General features: G+C 52.8%; 5 protein-coding genes across 5 annotated transcripts; 4 read left to right on the top strand and 1 right to left on the bottom strand.

Annotated features, from left to right (window-relative positions):
- Window positions 1-7,201: 7,201 nt before the first annotated feature.
- Window positions 7,202-8,062, top strand: PUNSTDRAFT_52549 (uncharacterized protein). The gene is made up of 3 exons (XM_007383841.1): window positions 7,202-7,417; window positions 7,479-7,594; window positions 7,651-8,062. The coding sequence occupies exons 2-3, from the start codon at window positions 7,494-7,496 to the stop codon at window positions 7,796-7,798; spliced, it is 249 nt and encodes an 82-aa protein (XP_007383903.1). The 5' UTR covers window positions 7,202-7,417; window positions 7,479-7,493; the 3' UTR covers window positions 7,799-8,062.
- Window positions 8,020-9,144, top strand: PUNSTDRAFT_134371 (uncharacterized protein; the record flags this gene model as incomplete). Its single annotated transcript, XM_007383840.1, has 3 exons — window positions 8,020-8,068; window positions 8,508-8,664; window positions 8,721-9,144. 3 exons carry the CDS (start codon window positions 8,020-8,022, stop codon window positions 9,142-9,144), a joined length of 630 nt encoding a protein of 209 aa, XP_007383902.1.
- A 714-nt stretch (window positions 9,145-9,858) lies between these two features.
- Window positions 9,859-14,103, bottom strand: PUNSTDRAFT_67569 (acetyl-CoA synthetase-like protein; the record flags this gene model as incomplete). The annotated part of the gene is made up of 21 exons (XM_007383839.1): window positions 9,859-10,245; window positions 10,305-10,371; window positions 10,423-10,609; window positions 10,654-10,791; window positions 10,847-10,880; window positions 10,935-11,457; window positions 11,513-11,772; window positions 11,815-11,881; window positions 11,948-12,095; window positions 12,147-12,165; window positions 12,224-12,382; window positions 12,435-12,535; window positions 12,588-12,622; window positions 12,667-12,749; window positions 12,804-12,857; window positions 12,909-13,040; window positions 13,100-13,191; window positions 13,252-13,320; window positions 13,375-13,603; window positions 13,659-13,747; window positions 13,806-14,103. The coding sequence occupies 21 exons, from the start codon at window positions 14,101-14,103 to the stop codon at window positions 9,859-9,861; spliced, it is 3,171 nt and encodes a 1,056-aa protein (XP_007383901.1).
- An 881-nt stretch (window positions 14,104-14,984) lies between these two features.
- PUNSTDRAFT_113673 (GMC oxidoreductase) lies at window positions 14,985-17,910 on the top strand (the record flags this gene model as incomplete). The annotated part of the gene is made up of 16 exons (XM_007383838.1): window positions 14,985-15,114; window positions 15,147-15,245; window positions 15,399-15,486; window positions 15,540-15,580; window positions 15,640-15,697; window positions 15,750-15,858; window positions 15,917-15,972; window positions 16,021-16,091; window positions 16,150-16,469; window positions 16,529-16,701; window positions 16,749-16,902; window positions 16,952-17,037; window positions 17,092-17,251; window positions 17,307-17,366; window positions 17,412-17,587; window positions 17,895-17,910. 16 exons carry the CDS (start codon window positions 14,985-14,987, stop codon window positions 17,908-17,910), a joined length of 1,797 nt encoding a protein of 598 aa, XP_007383900.1.
- A 3,433-nt stretch (window positions 17,911-21,343) lies between these two features.
- Window positions 21,344-21,595, top strand: PUNSTDRAFT_31691 (uncharacterized protein; the record flags this gene model as incomplete). Its single annotated transcript, XM_007383837.1, has 1 exon — window positions 21,344-21,595. A coding segment is annotated over one exon (252 nt), but the record flags the coding sequence as incomplete, so codon positions are not given.
- Window positions 21,596-22,376: the final 781 nt, after the last annotated feature.

The following is a 22,376-nucleotide window of genomic DNA, read 5'->3' as shown; positions in this document are numbered from 1 at the left end:
AACTATTTTCTAGTCTAATGCGCTTTCTTGTGATCCAATTAGTANCGGACATGGGAGCTCACCTTCATGAATCAGAGCTACTGCTGATTGTACTGTAGATAAACCTGATTGCGCCAGCCAAAATAGGCACAAGCCTACATCCCATATTATTTCCTATCATTCGCGCGTATACATTGCGCTACATTGTATCTGGCTTCACTGGCCGATCGATCGCCGATCGATCGTTATCCGGCCCGATCAACCGCTTTCCCATGACCCCCCCCCCCCCGGGGGAGTCGGAATGCGGCGCTTGGCGCCACTTTACTCACGTTGATAGATAACTTGCCACTATCGAGAATCGACGGGGCACGCAAGCGGACGTAGTTAGGGTTAGGGTTAGCATGGCGATGTGGGTGCCCTGAGCATTCACGCAATGGCCTGCCACTCACAGTGCACCACCACAAGAAGGTATTACGTCGGTGCTGCACCGTTGTGGCCAGCAACAGAATCTCCGCCAGATTCAGTACTTAGCGCCCCCCTATTGAGCCTTCTGATGCTATATCTCCGCCGCGTTGCGGGCGCTGTGGGGCCCCGGGGTGGAACATGGCACTACACAACGTTCTGTCTCGCTCGTAAATCATATGATCATGAGTCATGGGTGATAGCACTAAAGGAAATTGCACCGTGCGGTAACGAGAACATGTCTAACGCATCAACATCATACCACCGACCGGAAATTGCCGTTGCAATGAGGGTTTTGGTATTTTTACGATAATTGGCGCTGAGCTGCAGCAACTAGGAGGGTGTGTGTGACTATTCTCTCTCTCTCTGACAGTTTTCGAGAAACATCTTATCGACAACCTAAAATTCAGTGCCGAAACAGGCCAATTGATGGGACCGGGGTTGGGAGACCGAGAAGCTGCGAACGTCAGATGGGTGAACGATGTTGGTCCGGAGTCCACAACGACGTCCCAAAATGTGCCAAAGATTGCTACGTACTGCCGCACTGGCGAAAAAACAGCCACAAAGGCAAGTACAAGGCCAAGCGCGCAATGGCACGACATCCGAATAGCTGGATGCCGAGTGCACAACCCGTATATTTTGTAGAGCACTTCCGTGGAAGCAAAACGGTGCAAGCCCTTGTTAAGCATCGCCTTCATCATCGCCTGGGCTGAAGTTGCATCTGGAAGCGGAGCGCGAAGACGGCGGCACATTCCGGAAGTAGTTAGAACCTGACCGTATCCGCACAACGAGGCAGAGATTGGTTCCCGCATTTCATCACATGACCATCTATGTACGTGTCCTTGCCTTCCTCGTCAAGATGAAGGCGTGAGCTGCATGATCAGACTGGGGCCGTGCAGCTGAATACAGTGCTTTACAGCGCAACTCCGTAGTGATGCACGCACGAGAATTCTCCGGGATGGTGTTCTGAGAAGTGAGGATCGGGCAGTGTCCGCTATTACAAACATATACACTCATACGGATCTTGCAGCATGCGGATTATACAGTGGTTCTGATATTTCCCTGAGTTAACTGATAGCACGGTGCGGGGTCTATATGTGGGTCTCACTCAGCGGTATTGGGTATGGCCTATGATAACATCCCAGTTCGGAATCGCACAACCCCGCACCTACGATGATTCGGGGCTACTTCTCGTCTGATACCAGCAAAAGCGTACAGCACTGCTGCCAGCGCAAAGGCCCTGCAATTGCCGCTCCATGTATGCTCAGATCATATTTGTAATACTGTCATGATTATGAGAGAATGACTGCCTACAAATTTATGACATTTCTTGATCGATTTTCTTGTACTTCCGATGCTTTGCCTTATAATAAAGTTTCTACACTGCTTTCAGACCACAATAAAAGTTGTAACGAGGATTGGTTAGTCCGGTGTACGCGAGCTTTCTGGACTATCTCTCGTTAATGAGATAAACGCGTAGGCAAATGCTCGCAGCTCGACACATTCAAACGTGAAACCGGTCTCAGAAGACGTTCTACATCCTTATCCACCGTATTCGTTGACTTAATAGCTCGTTCTAGCACCATCGCATCAGACCAAGCTAATTTTGTTACTGACTTCGAATATGGAGACTGAACACAGCTATGAGCCTGTCATTCATCCCGAAGGTGCATGACACGTGAACTGCCATGAACCTTGCTATGCGTTTATATAAGTAGCCTACTGCTATCCTCCGACATGCACAAGTTGTTGTCCTCCATAGCTCCACATCTATTTCTGAGTACGCTCCAGGTTTTATCTTCTATGGCCCAATCTACAAACATCAATACTACCTTTGGAATGCTGTTCATTGGTACCGTTGTTTCCACCCTGTGAGATGCAAATTTGATGTTCAACTTTGGTACCAAATTTATAACGAGTAATAAAAGATTTTTAGGGACGGCCACGCTACAGGTATGCTCTACGAAGAGAATGCGCAAGTTGCTCACCAAATGCAACAAGATGTACATCTACTACAACCTCTTCCCACGCGATTCTCACTTTCATAAGCTTACAGTTGAGTACTCCGCGATATGCATACTATCTCTCAGTCCTCGTATTCTACGCACACTTACACGCAATATAGGTGGCTATACTCTGGTCTCTCGATACAATGATCCTTGCCTTGACTGTGCACTCCGTCTACTACTACATCATCATCAGCTTCTCCGACGGAGCGGCTCTCAATGCTGTCACCTGGTGAGAGTTAATACCACAGACTGCATATCCGTGGTAACCTTATGTTGCAGGAGCATGCGGGTAACTCTATACAACGTTCCGAAAAGTACATACTAATGGGCTTATTAGCTTCAGCTTATATTGACAATTCTGCTCGTCACGTTGGTCCAGAGTCTGTATACGTGGCGCATATGGCTACGTAAGTGACACTTTGGAGAGGTCTCAGCTCATTGACATTATATCTACTCATGTTCACAGTGAGATCTACCGATCGTGTGATCCCAATAATCCTTGTACGTGCTACTGTAATTGTAATCCGATTCAAAAATAAGTGTATTGCCATTTTAGTGCATAGCCATGACAGGATTGTGGGGTATGTTACCCGTATCTTATCTGCACCCTATAACTAAGCTGTCACCTACCGATTTAGCTAACTCATTATGTGGGTGACATCCCATAAAGTACATTACTACTGACATTCCATGCCCCAGTCTCCGTTTACGTCAGGTTCGCGGCTTCCTCTATCACTAGACGAATCTGACCAGCTTCCGCAGCACACAAGAGCTCATGTGGTCTGATTTCAAGGAGATTATTATCAGGGTGACATCAAACATTCACTCTGTCAATTTCATACTGATATAATTACCGAAGCGTTCAATATACGCGGACTTTGCCATTGCCGCAGGCTATGATACAACAATATCCTTGATTTTATGCTATTATCTGTATCGCTCAAAAACTGAATTTCCACGGCACGTCACACAATATTAACATTGAGACACCCTTTCATTGATGAAAGACTCATAGGACAGTATCCACAATCGAGACGCTCATGTATTGGATATTTGCTACAGGACTTCTGACCAGGTAAAGCACTCCGACCTCACTGTGATATACTGATGGTGAGGCTAACTCTGACAGCACACTGTCCGTTTCCATCCTGATAACTGTGTGTTGTTTCATTCTCCTATATATGTAGCTGCACTTCTCACGATGATCCAGTATTCTGTTATGCCTGGCAACATGATCTTCCTCGCCCTAATAATCTTGATGTCAAAACTCTACGTCAACAGCTTCTTTGCGATGTTCGTATGCACCTTGTTCCAGCGCCATTCCATGTCCTAACGCGCAGTCAGGCTTAACTCTCGGGCCTTCCTTAGGCGAAAATGCTACACTCAACCTCCACTCTTCTCAAGCCACAGTGAGAGATTACCTGTCACCGTGCATGTCACGGAGGTAGGTAAAATTCCTCGGATATGGCCAGCATCCAGTAGCTTATCCTTCCTCTTCCAAGAATACACGCGTCTATGACAACTATGAACTATCCCCCACGTCGACATATGGCAAAACGACCATTGACATAAAAAAACCGGATACCGCGTTGACGACTGCATGAGTATCATGGCATGACTTGATTCCCGTTTGACGGTGTTGGGGATGTTGCACCCGTGTTGGTGTCAACCGTTGCATACATGTATCCCCTCATTTATGAAATTTATGAATATGCTTGATAACATTTCATAACATTGACCTTTATCGATCGATCCCGAGGGACACTACTTGCTCTGGGCTACTACGAGTATTTCGTGCTAAGCATCAAAAGCATGCGCTTGCCTTATCCACCACGGTGCAGGACTCAATAATTTCGCTATAACCAGACGCGCTACAAGCACCCATCCACTTTCACGAGGCAGTGCCGGACAGGGCCACGAGCGTGAGCTCATGCCTGAAGCGCTGCAGATTAAGGATTGATGTTTGTACCATAGGGCGGATGTGACCGCATCTGCCAAACCACGAGTGATCACATTGTTATTCCGGTGTACCCGTCTGATTTGAGTTGGTTGATGATTGCGTACGACGAAGTCACCCCCGACAAGACGCAAGAGCACACAATGGAGGCTCCAAGCTCACCTCTCACCTCTGACGTCGTCTCGTCTTGCACCAGATAAGGCTGGACAAACCGGCACAATAAGGACAGATTCGTTCAAGACACTCATCACAGCGACAGCTTCTGCCTGCCTTCATGTGGGCGCACCGTATGTGGACGCGCACACTAGTGCCATACCGTAGATAGTAATCTCACGGGTCTCACACTCGAAAGACGGGACCGCCTTGCAGGGCTGATGCTGACTCATAGGGAATGGCTGGAGCGCACGCTGTCGGGGCACAGTCATATGCACTCACGGGCGGACTGCTGCACCCAGCCCCGGAAAAGGCTTGGAGTAGAACGAAGGGTCGGCGAGAAGAAAAAAGCAAGGGTCGCTGGAGGGGATGACAGCCAAGAGCTCCGAAGGACGTATCTCTACTAGGCAGATCTGATGAGTAACACGCAGCGTCCGGACCGATGAGACGTTCTCGCCCGCCTGTCGATTCTTCAAGCTTGACCTAGGCTTCAACTAAGCTGACCTTATATCGTGGCTAAGCATGGCTCTGCGAGCTGTAACATGAGTCATGATCCCTGTTGGTGACGTTCGCAACTTGTCCTGAGTTCGTAGTCACCATCTCATGGTCGAGGACAGCGAGAGGAGGGGTGAAAACCGACAGCGCAGTGCCAAGCACTGATGGGGAAGGCTACATCGCACGCCACAATCTAGCTGGGAGAACCGAGCAAGCCTTGAGGCAGCCTGCCGCGGAAGCGGAAGCGAGGTGATGTTTAGGCAAGCTGGGTACCTTGATGTGGCGTCCGTTTGGGCGCAAGAGGTACAGATCTTCAGCGAAGGTGGAGAATATATGGAGGCAAACTATTCGCCCTCTGCCCACGATGCCCTTCAAATTCTTGCAGGCGCATGATGACATGGAGAGCACGGACATCGTTCCTCGAAGTTGCAACAGGTCACATCGGGGGTGAAACGCCACCTCCAGCATCCGCAACAAGCTCATCCGGTCGCGCGGTTGAAACGGCGCGATGACCGCTACCTATACGAGCTGACAGAGGGGCATGAGAAAAATGCTCGTAGGCCAGCTGATGAATCTCAGCCGGGTGAACTGGGTTCGGGCCAATTGATTGCCTTCCCTCGATTCGTTCGGGTGTGGTTCCATTGGCCCATGAGGGACTGAAGCGGTTTGAGGAGGGAAGAAGCAGCCGAATACGCGCTGTGGGTAAGACGACGGGAAGTAACAAGGTGCGTGGTGAGGTTCCCGTTGAAGGCGCACAAGCAGGAGCGTGATGGTGAGGCCCTCGTCCCCCGGCACAGAATAGCAGAGTTCGGAATGATATGAGAGGTAGAGGAGGAGTACGCAAATCCCCCACATCGCATCCTCGGAGCCCATCAGGTCCGACGGAGTGGTTTGGGGATGACGAGTGGCATAGTGTAACTCTGAAAGAACGACGAAAACGACGTCAGCGGAACCAACATATTGAGGGTTTGATAATGACTTACTCAGGGGTATCCAGGTCAATTTTAACCAAAGAGCGCATCGAGGGAGCGCGCTCTTTGTGCGTACCATCGACAGAAACTTCGACGGGAAGATGCTTGACTAGCGAACAATGTTACGCGAGATCTGGCGAGGACGCGCAACGGGGCAGGTCGTGCGAAGGGTGTGTGAGGTACCGACGATAGGATGCATCCGGCCGACGGGAAGGCAGGTGCAGGTGACCTCAATGGCTCGCATCACTCGACGAACGCCGTCCTGAACGCAGGGACGTCGGGACATCGTGAGAACGGGAGAGAACAAAGCCGAAGTCGGTGCTTGGGTACGACAAAGGGAGATGAGAAACGGGGCAGTAAGGTCCTGGGTTACTTTAGCCAGGACACCAAACGAAGGACGGCGTGAGTCGAGGACGACAGGGCTCGCGTTGGCGCCGTGGCTACAACCGACGTCTACGAAACTTGATATCCCTCCGACCCTCGCTGGAAGCAGCGGCCTCGGTGGCATGACTACCTCCACGCTTCAAGAACCTTGCTCCCCGCCCTCGAAAACTTCGATCTCAGGACTGGACAAGATCGTACCAATATCGAGCAGGGAACATGGCGGCAAGAAATATCTGCAGCATAACATTTGGGGAAGAATGGTTGCATGTCGCGTAGGATGATGATCGGGAGGGGTATGGAGGCGAAGTGGAAACAGACGGCAAGGTGGGAGGGAGTGACGAGCGTAACAAGGATCATCGCGCCGAATAGGTCCATATACTGAAGTTCATCGTAGCGCCATGACGTGGGAAACTCTTCGACGCGGTTTTGGCGGGATTTCCCAGCCAACTCGCGGCTGAAATCCTCCGGTGCGAATCAAAACCGAGTTTGGAGCACCAACGACGAAACAACACGATGGCCAAGCCCTGACCAAGCTGAATGGCGTGTCCCTGCGGTTGCGAGCAGGAATGTCGGTCAGGTCGAAGACGAAGCGCGATATCTTGTCGTATGAGGTAGAAGGGTAGGCGAGGAGGCCGGAACTTTCCTCGATGGTTGTTGGTGTGTGAGAAGGATCGGAGAGAAGGCGTCCTCACAGTGTGACATAGATGCAAGACTAGTGGATAAATGCAAGAGCTCGAAGGTGGCTCTTGAAAGCGGTATCTATCGTCTCTTCGTGTCAAAGAGTGGATGATGGTTCATAGCCTGCACTACAATCACAGACGGCAGTCAGGAGTGGGGATGGAAGAAAAAACTCTGCAGCGCGAAATGGACGTGATCTTGGATTTGGTCTGCCATAGGTGGGGGGAGTTTGCCTCAAGCGGATGCAGGACGCTGGTTCGGGGATGGTATTCGTTGGTACTCCGAGAGAGCTCTGGCTTTGGTAGGGACATGTGTACGTCTGGAACGAACTGAAGGTGAGAAACAGTCGGTCATCGCCCACATAGTATGATTAGAAGCTGCGCTACGTACCAAAAGGCGGCCATCATGTGGTCATCGTTCAAGCCAAGCGGGAGCGTTACCATTCAGGTCTTAAATAGTCCGTGCGATGCGCAGCGTACAGTGCTGCGCTCGGAGAACCTCAGCAGCTAGGGGCGGAACCGATGAGTGTCGTATCGTATGGCGATAAGGCACGTTGGCTCACCAAGCACATTCATCATTCGCGTGATCGTCATTGGGGTTGCGAGAAGGGTACTTCAAGATTGAAAGATATTGGCTATACAAGATGGAAGTTGTTGGCACACGAGGACGTCCAGGAGTTCATCTTGCAACGGTGGGCACAGCCGCTATAGACGCACATCCCTTCTCCCGTCCTATCCTGCCCGGGCGAGCCCAGGCAGGTGTGTGACTCTACCAGGGCCCGTGCCCCTGATCCTGGCGAGAGTGCATCCATCCTGTCCGCGCGAGTGAATGAAGACAGGTGTTCATTGTTCGGTGAAGCTGAGTGCGTCGACGTGGTGTCGAAGATATGAAATTGACACGTGGTTGGGGATTATGCAATCCATTCCAACGCATGGCTATCCATCGGAGGCGGGGCAAGCGTAGCTCGACGAGCCCGGTAGGTATGGTGCATCGGAGAAGGCGCTGCATTGACATAAGAAATTGATTATGATCTGAGGTTTGGCGGTACTTGCGTTGATCCGTGCACCCTGGTGTAAGACGTGGTCGGACTGGGTTCGGATCAAGCCCTCTTCTGACCGTGGGGCGTGCTTTGTATTGGTGGGAATGTTGCCACGCGCGTCGCATCCTTTCGTCAGGGGTGCGCGGAGCAAGGGATCCCTTGCTCCACGCACGGGCGGAGGTAGGTTCCGGAACCTACCTCCGCCCGTGTTGCATGCGTCACATCGACGTCCCCTTTTTATTGATTACCTTCCAGTCCAGTCCGATCTTCTCTATTCCCCTGAAAACACTACGCGATCGCTCCCGCTTTCACGGCATTCGGTGCGTTTTCCCCTCTTTTTTCTTGTGTTTAATCAGCGCAACTGATGGTGTTATGATCAGGATCTCCCCTTGGCCTCGAAGAGATCCAAAGCGTGCCCAGCACAGGCGACGGAGCGCAGTACGACCTGTTCGTGGCACACGTACCGACGGTAATGGGTGACGTCGCAGGCACCCTCCGCGCCGCCGATGCGCTACAGTTTGGCACACGGAACGCTTTGTGCGTTACCTACTCGCCACATCGCACAACTTCAACGCTGACGGGACTGGTTCTAGAATTTCCCACATCTCACGCATATCGTCTGTGCTTCTGTTAACAGGATCGTCGATGTCTATCTTCGTGAGCCTGCCAATATGTACCTCGGACGAAACGGAGGCCATGTCTCATCGAGGGAGCATATTCATGAAATCTCTGGCGATCTTCCATCACGCCTTCGTGTTCTCCGTGACTATCGCGATACCGGTCCGCATACCCCACTTTGGCCCGTACTCAGCCTGCTTCGAGGAGATCGTCTTGGAGGTACCTTTCCTCTCTGTGGTGCTGCACGGCGGTTGGCAATTTGGCATTGCTGCGGCGGTTTTCATTATGATCGCCGCCATCAGTGACTCGATCTCTCGCATCGTTCTGATGCGGTATCCTCACCATCTTCTGCAATCATGGGCCCCTTCCAGTCCAGTCCGATTTTCTCTATTCCTCTGAAAACACTACCTGAACTCGCTTCGGTCGAGCGCGAATGTCGGATTGATTGCCCCGAGGGTCGTCGTCGGGCGCGGGAAACATGCCCTGATTGTCTGCAGATTGTCGAGAGGCTCATCATGCGCTCACAATATCTGGCTGAGATGTTTGTCGACTCTGGTCTTTGGTGAGCTTGTTCCGTTCTGAAACCTGCACTTGAGCGACCACGTTCGCACCCTCGTTGTGCTCCTTGCTCGTTGCGTTAGGTCATGCCGGCTATCTCGCCGATGCTGTCTATCCAGAATCCACGGTTTTCACAATTCTCCGTCTACACCACATCTCGCCACCGTTGAACCAACGAACTCACCTCAAGATCAATCAAGTCCGCCAACTCCTGCTCGGTGCGCTCTCCTGCTGAGCAGGTCTTTCTCCGAAGGATCCTAGCTCTATGGTCTCAGGCTTCTGTGTTGTGCATGTCACCTTGCTCGATTCTGCCTTACGATCAGATATCACTTGCTGTCCACGTGCCGTCCAAATATCACTGGAGTTGCCGGATAAGGCTCCGTGTCTCAAGTCTCGATGCACACCGTGGTATGCCCTCTCCTCCAGCTGTTCTGTGATGCGCCGATGGCCACCCGTTCACGATTGTGCGCAATTGATAGACATCTGATCCACTAATTGTATACACCTCTGCGTGATATCATACAAGTCACTGAGTGCCATTCGCGCCGACTTCGCCTAAGCGGAAAGAAAACCAACGCGCTTCCAAAAGGCGATCCACTTCACCGCTTCCTCCGGCCCCAGATCACGGATCCGCGTTGTATCCGACAGGAAGTCGCATTGTTCGTAAGCACGCTCCATCGAGAGCCTCGGTTCCTTCCACTCCTTTTTGAAAAAATCCAACAGCATGAGAGCAGGAGTGGTCGAAGGATCCGTAGCGCCTTCTAGTTTGCTGAGCCACGCATCGTATGGCACGGTGTCGAGATTAAGAAAGTTCGCGATGGCCCGAAAGACGGACGAAGCGGGGACCGGACGGGGATGTACGAGATGAACAACACCGGGAGAAGCCTTGCGCATAGACGCTATGCAACGGGCTGCGATATCGAGAGGCAACCAAGCGAGGTTCTATAACGAAACGGCAGACACGTCAAAGCAACGTTATATGGCATGGAATAGAACCTTACTTGTTGCATAGATGGCATGCAGCCCAGCTGTTGACACGACTTCACAAGCGCAGGAAGCCACTCGGTGCTAAGGGGATGTGTAAGAAGCCTAGCAAGTGAGCAATAACGAATGGCGTACGTCTTCCATGCGCCGTTTTTTGCCCCCGACAGCTGTCCAACGCGAATCGTCACTGCACTCAGGCCACTTTTCTCTGAGGCAATCTGGAGAAGGCGCTCTCCAACCCATTTGGATTGCGTATAACCGTTACTCAAGGCCACTGACGCGTCGACATGCGTCTCTTGGATCGGCTCTGTAACTCCTTCCCCTAGACGCTGAGGTGAGCGCAATGATTAAGCGGGTGTGTCATACACGCACCACTGACCACCCCGATGGAGCTGACAAAGCACAACTGTGCACCGGAGGAGAGCGACAAATCTATGAGGTTGCGCAAGCCGCGGACATTCGCCTCGAAGGACGGCAAGCCCGCCCCGAAGTGCACGTTCCATGCTTGGGCGTCATCTCGTTCAGCGAGTCAGGCAGAGACAGACGACTACTGGCTCACCGTTATGAATGACGTGGGTCACGGAGTTGCGGATCTGCGATGTGCGCAACGTTAGCGACGGTCACGGAAGCCTGGGGGCTACCCTCACCTCCGTTAGGGTCTCCGAACTCAGCCCGAAGTCCGCACGACCCCAGTCCACGGTCAACAGCGTCACTTTCGACGATCGCGCAGCCCCTGGATCTAGATCATGCGTCTGAAGTACCGCCTCCTGCCTCTCGAGGAGGGACTTGTGACCGGGTCCGCTACGATTGAACGCATAAATCCGTTCCACGGATGGATCTTCCAAAAGGGCCAACAATATCTCGCCTCCCAGGTTCCCCGTTGTACCAGTCAACATGACGACATGGATTTCACTCGCGCGTGGATGTGCCGGGTTACTGGCAGGAAGATTACAAGAGTGCACGTCCACCAAGCGAGTCATCGCATCGACGACGGTGCGAGTATCGGATGCCGCTGACGGCGCCCCGCGAGCGAAGGTCACCACGAACGAAGTGAGAGCACGGATCGAAGGGTGCTGATACACCAGGCTGGACGATACAGATCGGGTGTCGAGACCCGTGGTTTGTCGCAAGGCGCGGAGCAAGGTGTTCCGGATCCACGTCGCTTGAAGGCTGATGTATTCGATAAGAATTAAGATACGCGGCGGTATGACCAATGACGATGTACCTGTCGCAGCCGTGTTCGAAGAGGTTATCTTCGTCAGATATTCCCTGCTTGAGCGTGTTCTTGACCAGAGATCGTAAGAAAATAGCCGCCGTTTCATCCGACCAGCTGGCGGGCGCCTGGATTTCGAGTTGCGTAGATTCTTCGAGGGCGGCATAGGCCGAGTCGATCTCGACCTCGTACTCGGCGAGGACCCCCTGCCGCCGGACCGTCATCTTGGCAGAGTAAACGAAGGGCTTCTTCGGCGAGGCCACCAGGATCATCTACAGCGTCGGTCAGCGCGGGCTCATAAACTACAGCTAGACGATCCTTGCCTCTTTGAAGATGCGCGAGTGCTGAGGGGCGAACTGATTCATGCGCTCCACGCTCGGCCTGCGTGCAGATGCGTGATTAGCTGCATGAGCTCCATTTCCATGGTGAGACGGGGCGCCCATTTACCAAATCTTGTTTCGGAACTCGGCAAGCTTAGCCTCATCAGGATCGAATCTCTCCTGCTGTATCGGCTCGACTATGACGCCAGCATGGAAACGTTCCCGACCGAACATGACCGCCGCGGCGACGTGGGGGTCTTGATTCAGAATTGCCTCTGAAACGGATATAAGTGCATGGCGCACGAAATGAGAAAATGTGTGCCAACCAAGCGGCCCTGGATTAGTCTGGACAATTGTAGGCAGTGAGTGTATCGAACGCGGACCGGAGGAAGATGGAATTAACCTTCTCCCCGGTGCTCTGCATGATCTGATCGTCGGCCCGGCCGAATACCTTCCACAGGTCGGGTTTCGTGGGGTGCCTTTCGAGCAGGTCCCCAGTAGCGTACGCATCTACGCCCTGTACCGTTGTGTTCGTTATCATGGGAACGGACAACGGGTTTCCCTACGATTTTCGGGTAAGAACGCGCCGCGGCAGGAAGAGACATTCCACGTACGACTAGCACCATCTCCACCTGTCCAAAGCCATTCTCGACGAGGTGCGGCTTGACGTGCTTGCTGAACCGGAAGTACTGCCAGTCCAAACCGGGTCGATCTCCTGAGCTCCTTGTCAGGCCGTCTCAAGGACACTACGTGCATCCGCGACCTACTGGGAAGGATGACGTTCACCACTGTCGTCTCCGTGCTTCTCTCGTCAGCGAGGCTGCCTGATGCATACGACGAGCTTACCTTCCGTAGAGCGTGTATATGGACACGCCTTTCTCGGTCAAAGCGTCTCCCACTGCCTTGCTGAGGGGACCTCCTCCGTAAAGCTGGCCAAAAGAGTTTAAGTGTATACTCCTGGATGGATAGCAGTCTCTACTCACGACACCTTTTATCCCCGCGAGGTACTCCACATAAGCGGGATACTCGAGCCAAGCCTGGAACGTGGCGTCATTCATCATCAAGAGACGAGGGAACGGTGGTCGAACCTCTATAAAGGACGGCACCGAAAACACGATTTCGGACTTCGTGTGCATGGCGCCTTGGATGACGCGATCTGGAGTGGGAAGGATCGCCGGAGATCGAGGCGGGAAGGCGCTAATCACGAAGCCGCAAGCCGGCTACCGCGACTGTCTTTCAGCATCGCCGGGCGCGCGAGGTACCAACCGGCACTGCTCACCGCCCAGAGCAAGATCGTTAAGCCCAAGCCATGAAACATGGGCACGGAGTGACAGCCGAGCGTGAGCCCAGCAAAGTCGATCTCTCCCAATGCTGCAAAAACATCGATCAGCAACCGGACCGTACACTTTCGTCCCCCCGCGGAGAGCTTACCCGGAATGCCCGCAACCTTGATCATGAAGAAATGCGTCCAGGTGATGACCTTGGGGAACGCCGTTGATCCTAACGATCGCCGGGCTGTCAGTAGTCGACAGAGAAGCTTGAAATGAGCAGTACCTGAGGAATGTAGTATATATACCGGATCGTCGGGGCCGACGTCGGGATCAGGAAGAGGTTCGCAAGGGTCTGATGATAGGTACAGGTCCTCGAACTTGGGTATGAGCGAGGTTGAGGGCACCGAATCCTGTGGCATCAATGAAGTCGCGGCGGTGGCGAGTTGAGAGAACACGCTCTCGGAGCCGAGCAGAACGTGATCGACCCGAGCAGAGGAGAGCAGATGGGCGAGCTGTAAGTATATGTCTCAGCTCGTCCTGAACGCCTGTAGAGCGCATTGCGCGTACCGCAGGGGCAGAGTTTCTCGGAGAAATCGGGAATACGGTACATCCGGCGCGCATAATTCCCAAGCAGCAGGCAAAGTAGGTGATCATGTCTAGCATCCGGTACTCAGCGCTCGATTGTCCGATGCGGGTAGAAGTAGAACCACTGACCTGTGCCGGACAAGATGGCGATTACGGGTTTCTTGGACTTGCTACCGACGTGGTCGCGAATGATGCGACCGGCGCGGTGGCTTGCGTGAACGACGTCCGGCCAGTAAAGAGTCTTCGTCGTGTGATCCTCTTCGGCATATACAAAGAGAGGGTGCTTCGAAGACTTGCTGGCATGCCAGTCATAGCACTGGAGAATGGTGAGTGTCCCATCAAGCGGCGGAACGGAAAATGTCGCGCTCGAGAGTCCCTGGGTGGCTGGTGGGGGGCTGAAAGGTGTAGCCCTGAAATCGTTCGTCATGACCAACGAAGGGCGGGATCAGATTGTCGGAAGCCTCGTAGTTAATGAGCCGCCATCGCTTCAATATCATATATGTGAGGAGGGAGTGACAGAGGCAGCCCAGCCCGCCAATGCTGTCGAGAAGCCCCAACCCTGCACGCTCGAATGGAGACAGCATAGCATCACGTTTTCGGGTCAGTACGGTCAGGCACTACCCTCATTCCCATGAGACCGTGACGCCCGAGACGTCTTTCGTGGGGCAATGAGGAGGTTTCCGTTGTCGGACCCGCTTTCGGGTAGGCACAAAGGCCGGCCGAATGGAACCAGTCTTCAATACAGATGTGAGTACACTCATCTCTCGGCACTCCGCTGCGCGTCCACTTGCGAACTCCAACACCTAGTGCGCCAGTTTGACCAGCATCCGTGCTGGACCCGAATTGCCCCCCACTATTTAGTCACGCTGATGACAGAACCCTGCCTTTTCGCCATACTGCTGGACGGCGATGAGAGCGCCCGATTGTGGGGCCGCGGAAAAAGGAGGAGGCAAGGGAGGCAGGATCACGTATGGAGGTAAGCAGGATGATTGCCGCAGACAAGATTCAAGTGAGGCTCAAGTACGTCGGCCTCGAAGGTGACTCCTGGAATGGATGCGACCTATGTATGTATGGCTCTTCCCTATTCATCTCGCCTCGCCCCTGAAGAACGCTGTCCGGGGTACGATGGATCCACGAAATGCCTGCCACGACGGCATCGCTGTGTCCCACCGCGCCTTGCGCGCGCCCATTGCCCTTCGGGATCGGTCTGATGGAAGAGGGAATCCTTTCGTGGCACGGGTCCCCGCAGGCCTTGAAAACCTCAGTCGCATTGCTTGGTGAACCACATCCTACGCTCCTTTGCCTACCATGGGATCCGGACAGTCGCATTTTTTGAATACTCCAGAACGCTATGCGACATCGTCGCCGAGCAACGACAGCTCCAACCAGTGGAGGAGCTATGACTACGTAATCGTCGGTGGAGGCGAATCGATCCATCGTGCTTTCTTTCTTGTTCTGAAATTACCGCAGGGACAGCGGGTTGCGTCCTAGCGTCGAGACTCTCGGAAGACCCTGCCACCACAGTCCTCCTCGTAGAAGCAGGCAAAGGGCGAGCTTATACGCTATACAGTACAAGCGCACATTGGACTACGCCAGTCTTTTGCCAGCTCTGACTCAGACTTGATGACACGTATCCCTCTCACATTTACCAAAACGTTCCGCACTGGAACAGATTGGAGTTTCGACACAGTGTATGTCAATGCTCTTGCATCACGAACGAAGCTCATACGCGTCATTGGAACAGTCCTCAGGAGCACATGTACGGGCGAGAGATCTATTGTCCGCGAGGAAAGATTCTGGGCGGATCAAGGTATGTCAAGTGGTATATTCAACGTCGAGCATAGCCCTCCTTACATATCCCAGTGCTATAAACGCTCTCATCTACCAGCACTGCGCACAGGAAGGTTGGTATCTTCGATGCACTGCACTCGTAAGAGTGCCGATACAGATTCCATGCGAACAGATTTCGACGAGTGGGTTGGGCTTGGCGCCACGGGATGGAGCTACGGGGATCTCAAACCGTGAGTTGCTTTCTTGCATGCTTGCTTTGTCTACTAAGGCACTGTTAAACAGATACTTCTCCAAGGCAGAAAACTATAGTCCGAACACACTTTTCTCTGACGTGAGATCGGAAGATCGCGGCCGCACCGGCCCCTGGAAGATTCGTCACGGTGTATCGTCCGTGAGCATCGTCCTTAATGTACCTATATCCGTGCCTTGACCGCGTGCAATACCTTCAGGATGTGAACAAGATCGTCATTCAGACCGTCCAGAACCTTGGAGTGCCATATAATCCGTTCGTGATATATCCACGATTTCCCACAACATCTGACGCGCAGAACAGCGATATCTGCACCGGGAAGTCCATCATCGGCGTAACAGACTTTCCAGGATTTATAGATGAGAAAGGCCGCAGTGAGTGATGATCCTCAATTACGCCTAAATAAGCCCTAACGGCTATTTCCACTGTTAGGGAGTTCAACGGCCACTGCCTATCTTACGGAGGATGTTCTCTCTCGGCCTAATCTCTCCGTCGCGACTGAAATCGTTGTTGAGAAGATTGTGTTCAGCTCTACTGGCGGGGAGACTCGTGCCGTTGGTCTTCATATTCGCAAGGACAAAAACTCTCCACGGTTTGCCGTCCGAGCTTCTCGAGAGGTTATCGTTTGCGCTGGAGCTATTGGAACGCCTCATTTGTTGCTCATATCTGGCGTCGGACCTCAGGACGAGTTGGCTCGCCATGGCATCCCTGTTGTCAAGGAGTTGGAACACGTCGGGAGGAATCTCTCTGATGTAACTTCATTATCCTGTTGAAGTCTGAACGCGGTGTATTCTGATCTCATCGGTTTTAGCACATCTCTTGCGGCCCCCTTAGCTTTCGTGCGAAGAAGGGCTATACCTGGGATCATCTGACTCGTCCTTTCCCTGGTGCTATGGCCTTGTTCAAATGGATGCTGCTTGGTAAAGGCCCCATGGCGTCATTGGCCAGCGCCGGTGCCGCGTTCATTCGCTCAGACGATTCGAAGTGAGTACATCTGTCATTTCCGAGACTCTTCACCTGAGTCGTCTTAGTCTTCCATATGGGTCCAAGGGCGCGGAGGGTGGTCTTGTTGAAGACCTTACTTCTGGCCCAAACGCTCCGGACATCGAAATCGTGTGGGCGCCGTCCCTTTTTCTGAATTACGGTTTCACTCCCGTTCCTGCGGGCATGACGGGCATTACTATGGTAAGCCGTCTCGCGAGCATTCCTGATAGGCCGCTGACAACCGTTATAGGGTGCTGTCGCTCTGAAGCCCAAGAGCACCGGGAGGATCACCTTGAAGACCAACAGCGTCTGGGACAAGCCCCTCATCGATCCGAAGTGACTTCCATTTGCACTACGGCATACGCGACTTTCTGACTTAATCCGCTCCAGCTACTACGCGTGCGAGACCGACCTGAACCTGGTTGTCCGTGCAACCCGACTATGCCTGAGAATCGCTCGATCGGAACCACTCAAATCTATCCTCGATCTAAAACCGCACTCGACCAACAAGTCGGACTTCATGTGGCCGGGTGACGCCGACCCGGACAAGGTAATCGGGAAGAACAATTATATGTCTTCTCCTGCTTATGATCCAATGTGTCTAGGTCACTGACACGGAGTTGAAGGAGTGGGCACGGAAGAATAGCGCGCCTCCATTCCACCCGGTATGTACATAATCAAGGCTGATCGTTCGCTGACGCATTGCGTAGGTCTCGAGCGCAAGGATGGGAAAATCTGCTGCCGACAGCGTGGTTGGGCCTGATCTGCGAGTCCACGGGATCCAGGGGTTGAGAATCATGGATGCCTCCATCTTCCCTTCGCAGGTATCTGGTCATCCATGCGCGGTCATCGTCGCGATGGCGGAGCGGGCAGCCGAGTTGATCAAGCAAGGCTGAACAGCTCATGTAGTCCACTTCCGCATCCTTGCCCGTTGTACTCGCCAAAAGTATGGTCTATATACTCCTCTTGCGTTTGCTGCCAAAGAATCACCCTTGGAGCCCTCCGAGGCCGTGTGACTCTGCCTGATAATCTTTCAATGCAGGATTTTGGTGAAAGAGCGGGCAGAAAGCCCCGAAGGGGCACCCCGCTCGGATATCTGCGGGTGATGGTGAGCCCCGATAGTCACGAATCGACTACAGAGGGTACTCGGAGTACTGATCGACCGCCCGCGCTGTATCGTACCATCTCATTAGCATGGCACCTCGATAGTATCAGGGACTGTATACCTGCAACAGATTCTGACCGAGAGCAGTCTCGATATGCTGTCCTTCCTGGACAGCAAAGCGTCCACAATACCTCTTAGCCCGTTGCGCGTGTTGTACGGCCATCCCGCAGAAGATCTCCGTGTCCTACTACTAGTATTCCGTCTTACCGGGCACGAAGGAGTATCATGGTGGTATCTCAATCCATGAACAACACGTTTGGTGCGCTGTTCCTAGGCGTGGTGGCTTCGGCGATGTACACTCTTGACACGAACGTTGTTCGGTATAACGAATCTTCAGGTAAGAGTGAGCTCGTATTTCACAGTTACATCTACTCATATACATGTATTGACAAGGTGTACATATACTTACTGTGGAAGATTCCCGGAAGATTCCAAGTGTCACGAGATATCGGTCCAGTGTTATCTGTCCGTGATTTGTTGCACTTTTGTTGCCTATCTGGTCAGTTGGCTAGATATTTTTATCATTATGAGTCAAATTGTGATTCCGAGCATGTAGGAGCATCTTGGTGAGAACAAGCTACACGGCTGAGACTGTGCAGCTCATGCAGGGGCCAATAGGCTGCACTCTTTCTGAGTGATGTTCTTATACCTATGGTCCAGACGGTAAGTGTAGGAAAACTTCATAACGACACTCATAGCTCACTGGCTTCATACTCAGATGTACTGCATCAGGCTTTGGAAAAGTGTGATTTGCCATCCGTTCTGGACCCGGATTGCCCCCCACTATTTAGTCACGCTGATTACAGAACCCTGCCTTTTCGCCATACTGCTGGACGGTGACGAGAGCGTCCGATTGTGAGGCCGCGGAAAAAGGAGGAGGCAAGGGAGGCAGGATTATGTATGGAGGTAAGCATGATGATTGCCGCAGACAAGATTCAAGTGAGGCCCAACCTCGAAGGTGACTCCGTTGAAACCTGCATGGCTCCGGCGATCTCCGGCGGCACACTTGCGATGTGGGCAAGTCGTGTGGTCAGTTCTCTTGCGCATGTCGGCTATTCCTTTGCACCGAATCTGCATATTCGACATCGTCCTCGAGTCTCGACTTACAAGGTAATGGCATCGTCACACTGTATTGGACCGCACGAGAGAACCGAGGAAGCCCAAGGCCCCGAATTCTGTCAAAAAGAACGAGTGTCTCGTCTCGATCACCGTAACAGTGCCAGTCTAAGCAGTGAGATTGTCTTCAAAGAGATACAGATGCTTTACTGCATCTCTTCGAGAGTGAGACTTCCGAGGGACATCGTACGGTCCTACACGATGGTGCTACCTTCGCAATCCGGAGTCTGTTTGGGGAGACAATGATGGAAACCCTTTTCGAATTTTCAATGAGTTCGATCAATGGAAAAAAAATCACATCTACGTGGCGACGCTGAGTTCTAATTATACTCCATACTTGGTTTCCATATCTCTCGCGCTCGTTCATCCTGGCCATATACCGCACCAAGCTTCTGATGCCCTCTATCCCCCAGAGTCCATGGTCATCGTAACCTTTCCTTCTGCTCCACACGACGACCTGGCTCAAGGGAAGCAGCTTTCCCACTTAACCCCTGTCATCCATCGAGAACCCGTCAATCACAAGGTAGTCGATCAGCATCATGCTGGGATCCTCCACGAATACCCTTCGCGTGGCATATATGCCCGCCAAAAAACGGTTTCTTCTCTGAACGTTGTCCGCGCAGACCTTAGTAATCAGCACTCGGCCCTTGGAAACTACGGCTTCAGTCCTGTTTGCGTCATCTGGCTCTGTCTGACCAATATCTTGGATTGCCGTCTTCAAAATCCCGGCCTGCAAACGCTTCGGTACGTCTCTCGTTCGCCATCACCGTCCTTCGTGTGTTTCCATTACGGTTCTACGTTTTACTCATGTGCTAGCAAGCCCTAGGTGACGAGCTCATATGATGTAGGTATCAAGACGAAAGCGCTTTCCGTCGTGCCTGTCCTCTGCAAAGACCCGAAGGGGTGCGCATGCCAATTTACCGCCTCAGTAGTGCGGCTCTTCTCTTCGTCTCGTCAACCTATATTACGACGGACTTTGTTTCTGGCGTCATATTAATGGTCGACTTCGGTATTGCTCACTGCGTGGACTTCAATATCGACATAAGGCGCGGTCTTTGTCTCCTCTGATATGTGGGTGTGAGGTCTCCTTGCTTTTGATACAGGATCTACAACCACGATAACAACGCACGGGCCGGGAGCATATACGGAGATGTAGGCGCATTAGCAAGGTATACGTACGCGAGTCCGTCAACACCTTACGAACGACATCCTCATATTAAGGGACAAGAATTTCAAATCGCGCTTTGGCAAGCAACCAGTAGCCGAGCCGCGTCGGTGTTCTTGTCCCGCCACGTATACGCATTCTTTCTTGGCCTGCGCGGCGATGAAAAGACAGAGTCAGCTAGTATTCTATGCGTAACCACGTAGCAGAATTCATCAGTCTTGCAGGGAGTCCGGATCCGACAGTTGAGGATGATGTTTACACAGGCGTGGACGGCAAGCTACAGCAACTCGGTGCGCAGCCATGACTGCTCTCTCCTCTCTCCCTCTCCGATAGTTTCTGAGAAGCATCTTATGTACAGATCCAAGGCCGAAGAAAGCCAATCGGCGAGGCCGGGCGCGAGAAACGAAAGAAGCTGCGAAGATCAAGTGGGTGAACGAGGACGGTCCGAATCGGGCAATAGCGACCCGAATGGTGCGGAAGACCAGTACGTACTGATGTCGTCATATGGTCTCCGTGATCACTCGACTGACGCCCATGGCACAGCCAAGATACTCCTTCAGAGGTGGCCCGTCGCATTCATGAAGGCGAAGAACGATAAGGAGCGTCTTCGCGAACGTATCGCGGAACTGTGGCCGAATCTTGACGCCCACAGGCTACCCTTGCTCGAAGTCGAGAAGGATTCCTCCGTACTCTTTTGTGTCGAACGGCACAAAGTACCCGCCGAGTACTCGTCGGTTCCCTTCGCAGTGTTCGACGACGTCTTTTCGTCGGAGAAGTGCCAGAAGCTATACGCGCTCTTCCTCAAATTCATAGCTCTTGGACCCAAGGCGAATACAACCGGAGAGGCAAACAATGGGAGCGACGACCGGAGCAAAATAAGCGACGACGCATACCACCTAGGGGTATGGTCACATTACACCTGCGTACCTCGACAGACAGCCGACACTAGACAAGAGGACCAGCCCAACCAAGAAGAGCTGGTGGATGCCATTCGCGAGATGTTCGAGTGCCTTCAGAAGGACTTCGCGCCCTCGATAAACAACATCCTGTACTTCCACGCTCGTCCTCAATTCGAGCTGAAGCAGCTGTGAGTGGCTTCTTCATCCTCCGTCCACGTTTTCCGAAATGCTCACGGGCGAACTCTCAGATGCAACGACGTCCTCCACCAGAAGATGGGCAATGTCTTCAGGGATCGTCCATGGCTCAACATGTTCGGAGCGTTCTTCACGATTGCATGCCGAGCTGGATCCAGCGAGATACTGCATCTAGATTGGAACGATGACCCGCGCTTGTGGACGCTCATGTTTTGCGTCGGTGGACCTGAAGGGTGGGTTGGGGGCGACTTCTGCCTTCCCCAGCTCGGCCTGCGGATCCCCATGCGCGAAGGCACTCTAGTGGCTTGCCTGACGAAACGTTTGGTTCACTGCGCGACGGCGGTCACGCAGGGTCATAGAGTGGTGTTCACCTGCTTTACCGACCTATTCACGATTTGCATGCTCAGTAAAGCCCGTCCCCAAGACGTGGAACGCATTTTTGCGTCTTATCACTGACATTACGTTACTCTAGTGCCTGCGATAGGGTTGTTGCCTTGGAATGTACCCAACGTTATGGAGTTTCGAACGTCGATTTCTCCCCTTGTTTGAATTAGCAATGACGAGTGGTATTTATTTCGCCGCCGCAGAGACGCACCGGGGAAGGTGGCGCCAAGCGCCGGTCCGATTCCCTCACGAACAAGCGATGCTGCGATATCCCTATGCATTAATCGAATGGTTTTCAAGAGAGGGTAACATGCCAGACCAAGAAACGCGACCATGTCGTTGTGGAGCCAGACCTCAACACTGTTTACAATACACTGGATACATTGTAATTGGGAAAAGTCGCATACGAGAATAGAGCATCAGCGTGTTTGCAATCACGAACGATGGAAGCGGACCTGAACATCATACGGTCACGAAATAAGATCTAGCAGCTCAGACGCGCCAACGCTCACAGATCGGGCGCCAGACATGCTTGCACTCAAGAACAGTCTGGAAAACACCGAGATCCTTGCTCACGGCAGGGCCGGTGACGCAGGGCGTGGCTTCGGTGTACCATCACCGTCGGCAGCTTGCTGGGCACGATCACTAGAGAGGATCGCTGGAGATGTCTCTTGAAGTTCTTGAGAGCAAGGGACGACGCGGAGAGCGCGGGATCCTTTCATTCAGGCTTTGCGGGGGGGGGGGTGGGGTA

Source organism: Punctularia strigosozonata, assembly GCF_000264995.1.
Source record: "Punctularia strigosozonata HHB-11173 SS5 unplaced genomic scaffold PUNSTscaffold_6, whole genome shotgun sequence".
Classification (NCBI taxonomy): Eukaryota; Fungi; Basidiomycota; class Agaricomycetes; order Corticiales; family Punctulariaceae; genus Punctularia; species Punctularia strigosozonata.
The sequence above is the reverse complement of the archived record's forward strand: the minus strand, read 5'-3'. Positions and strand labels throughout refer to the sequence as shown.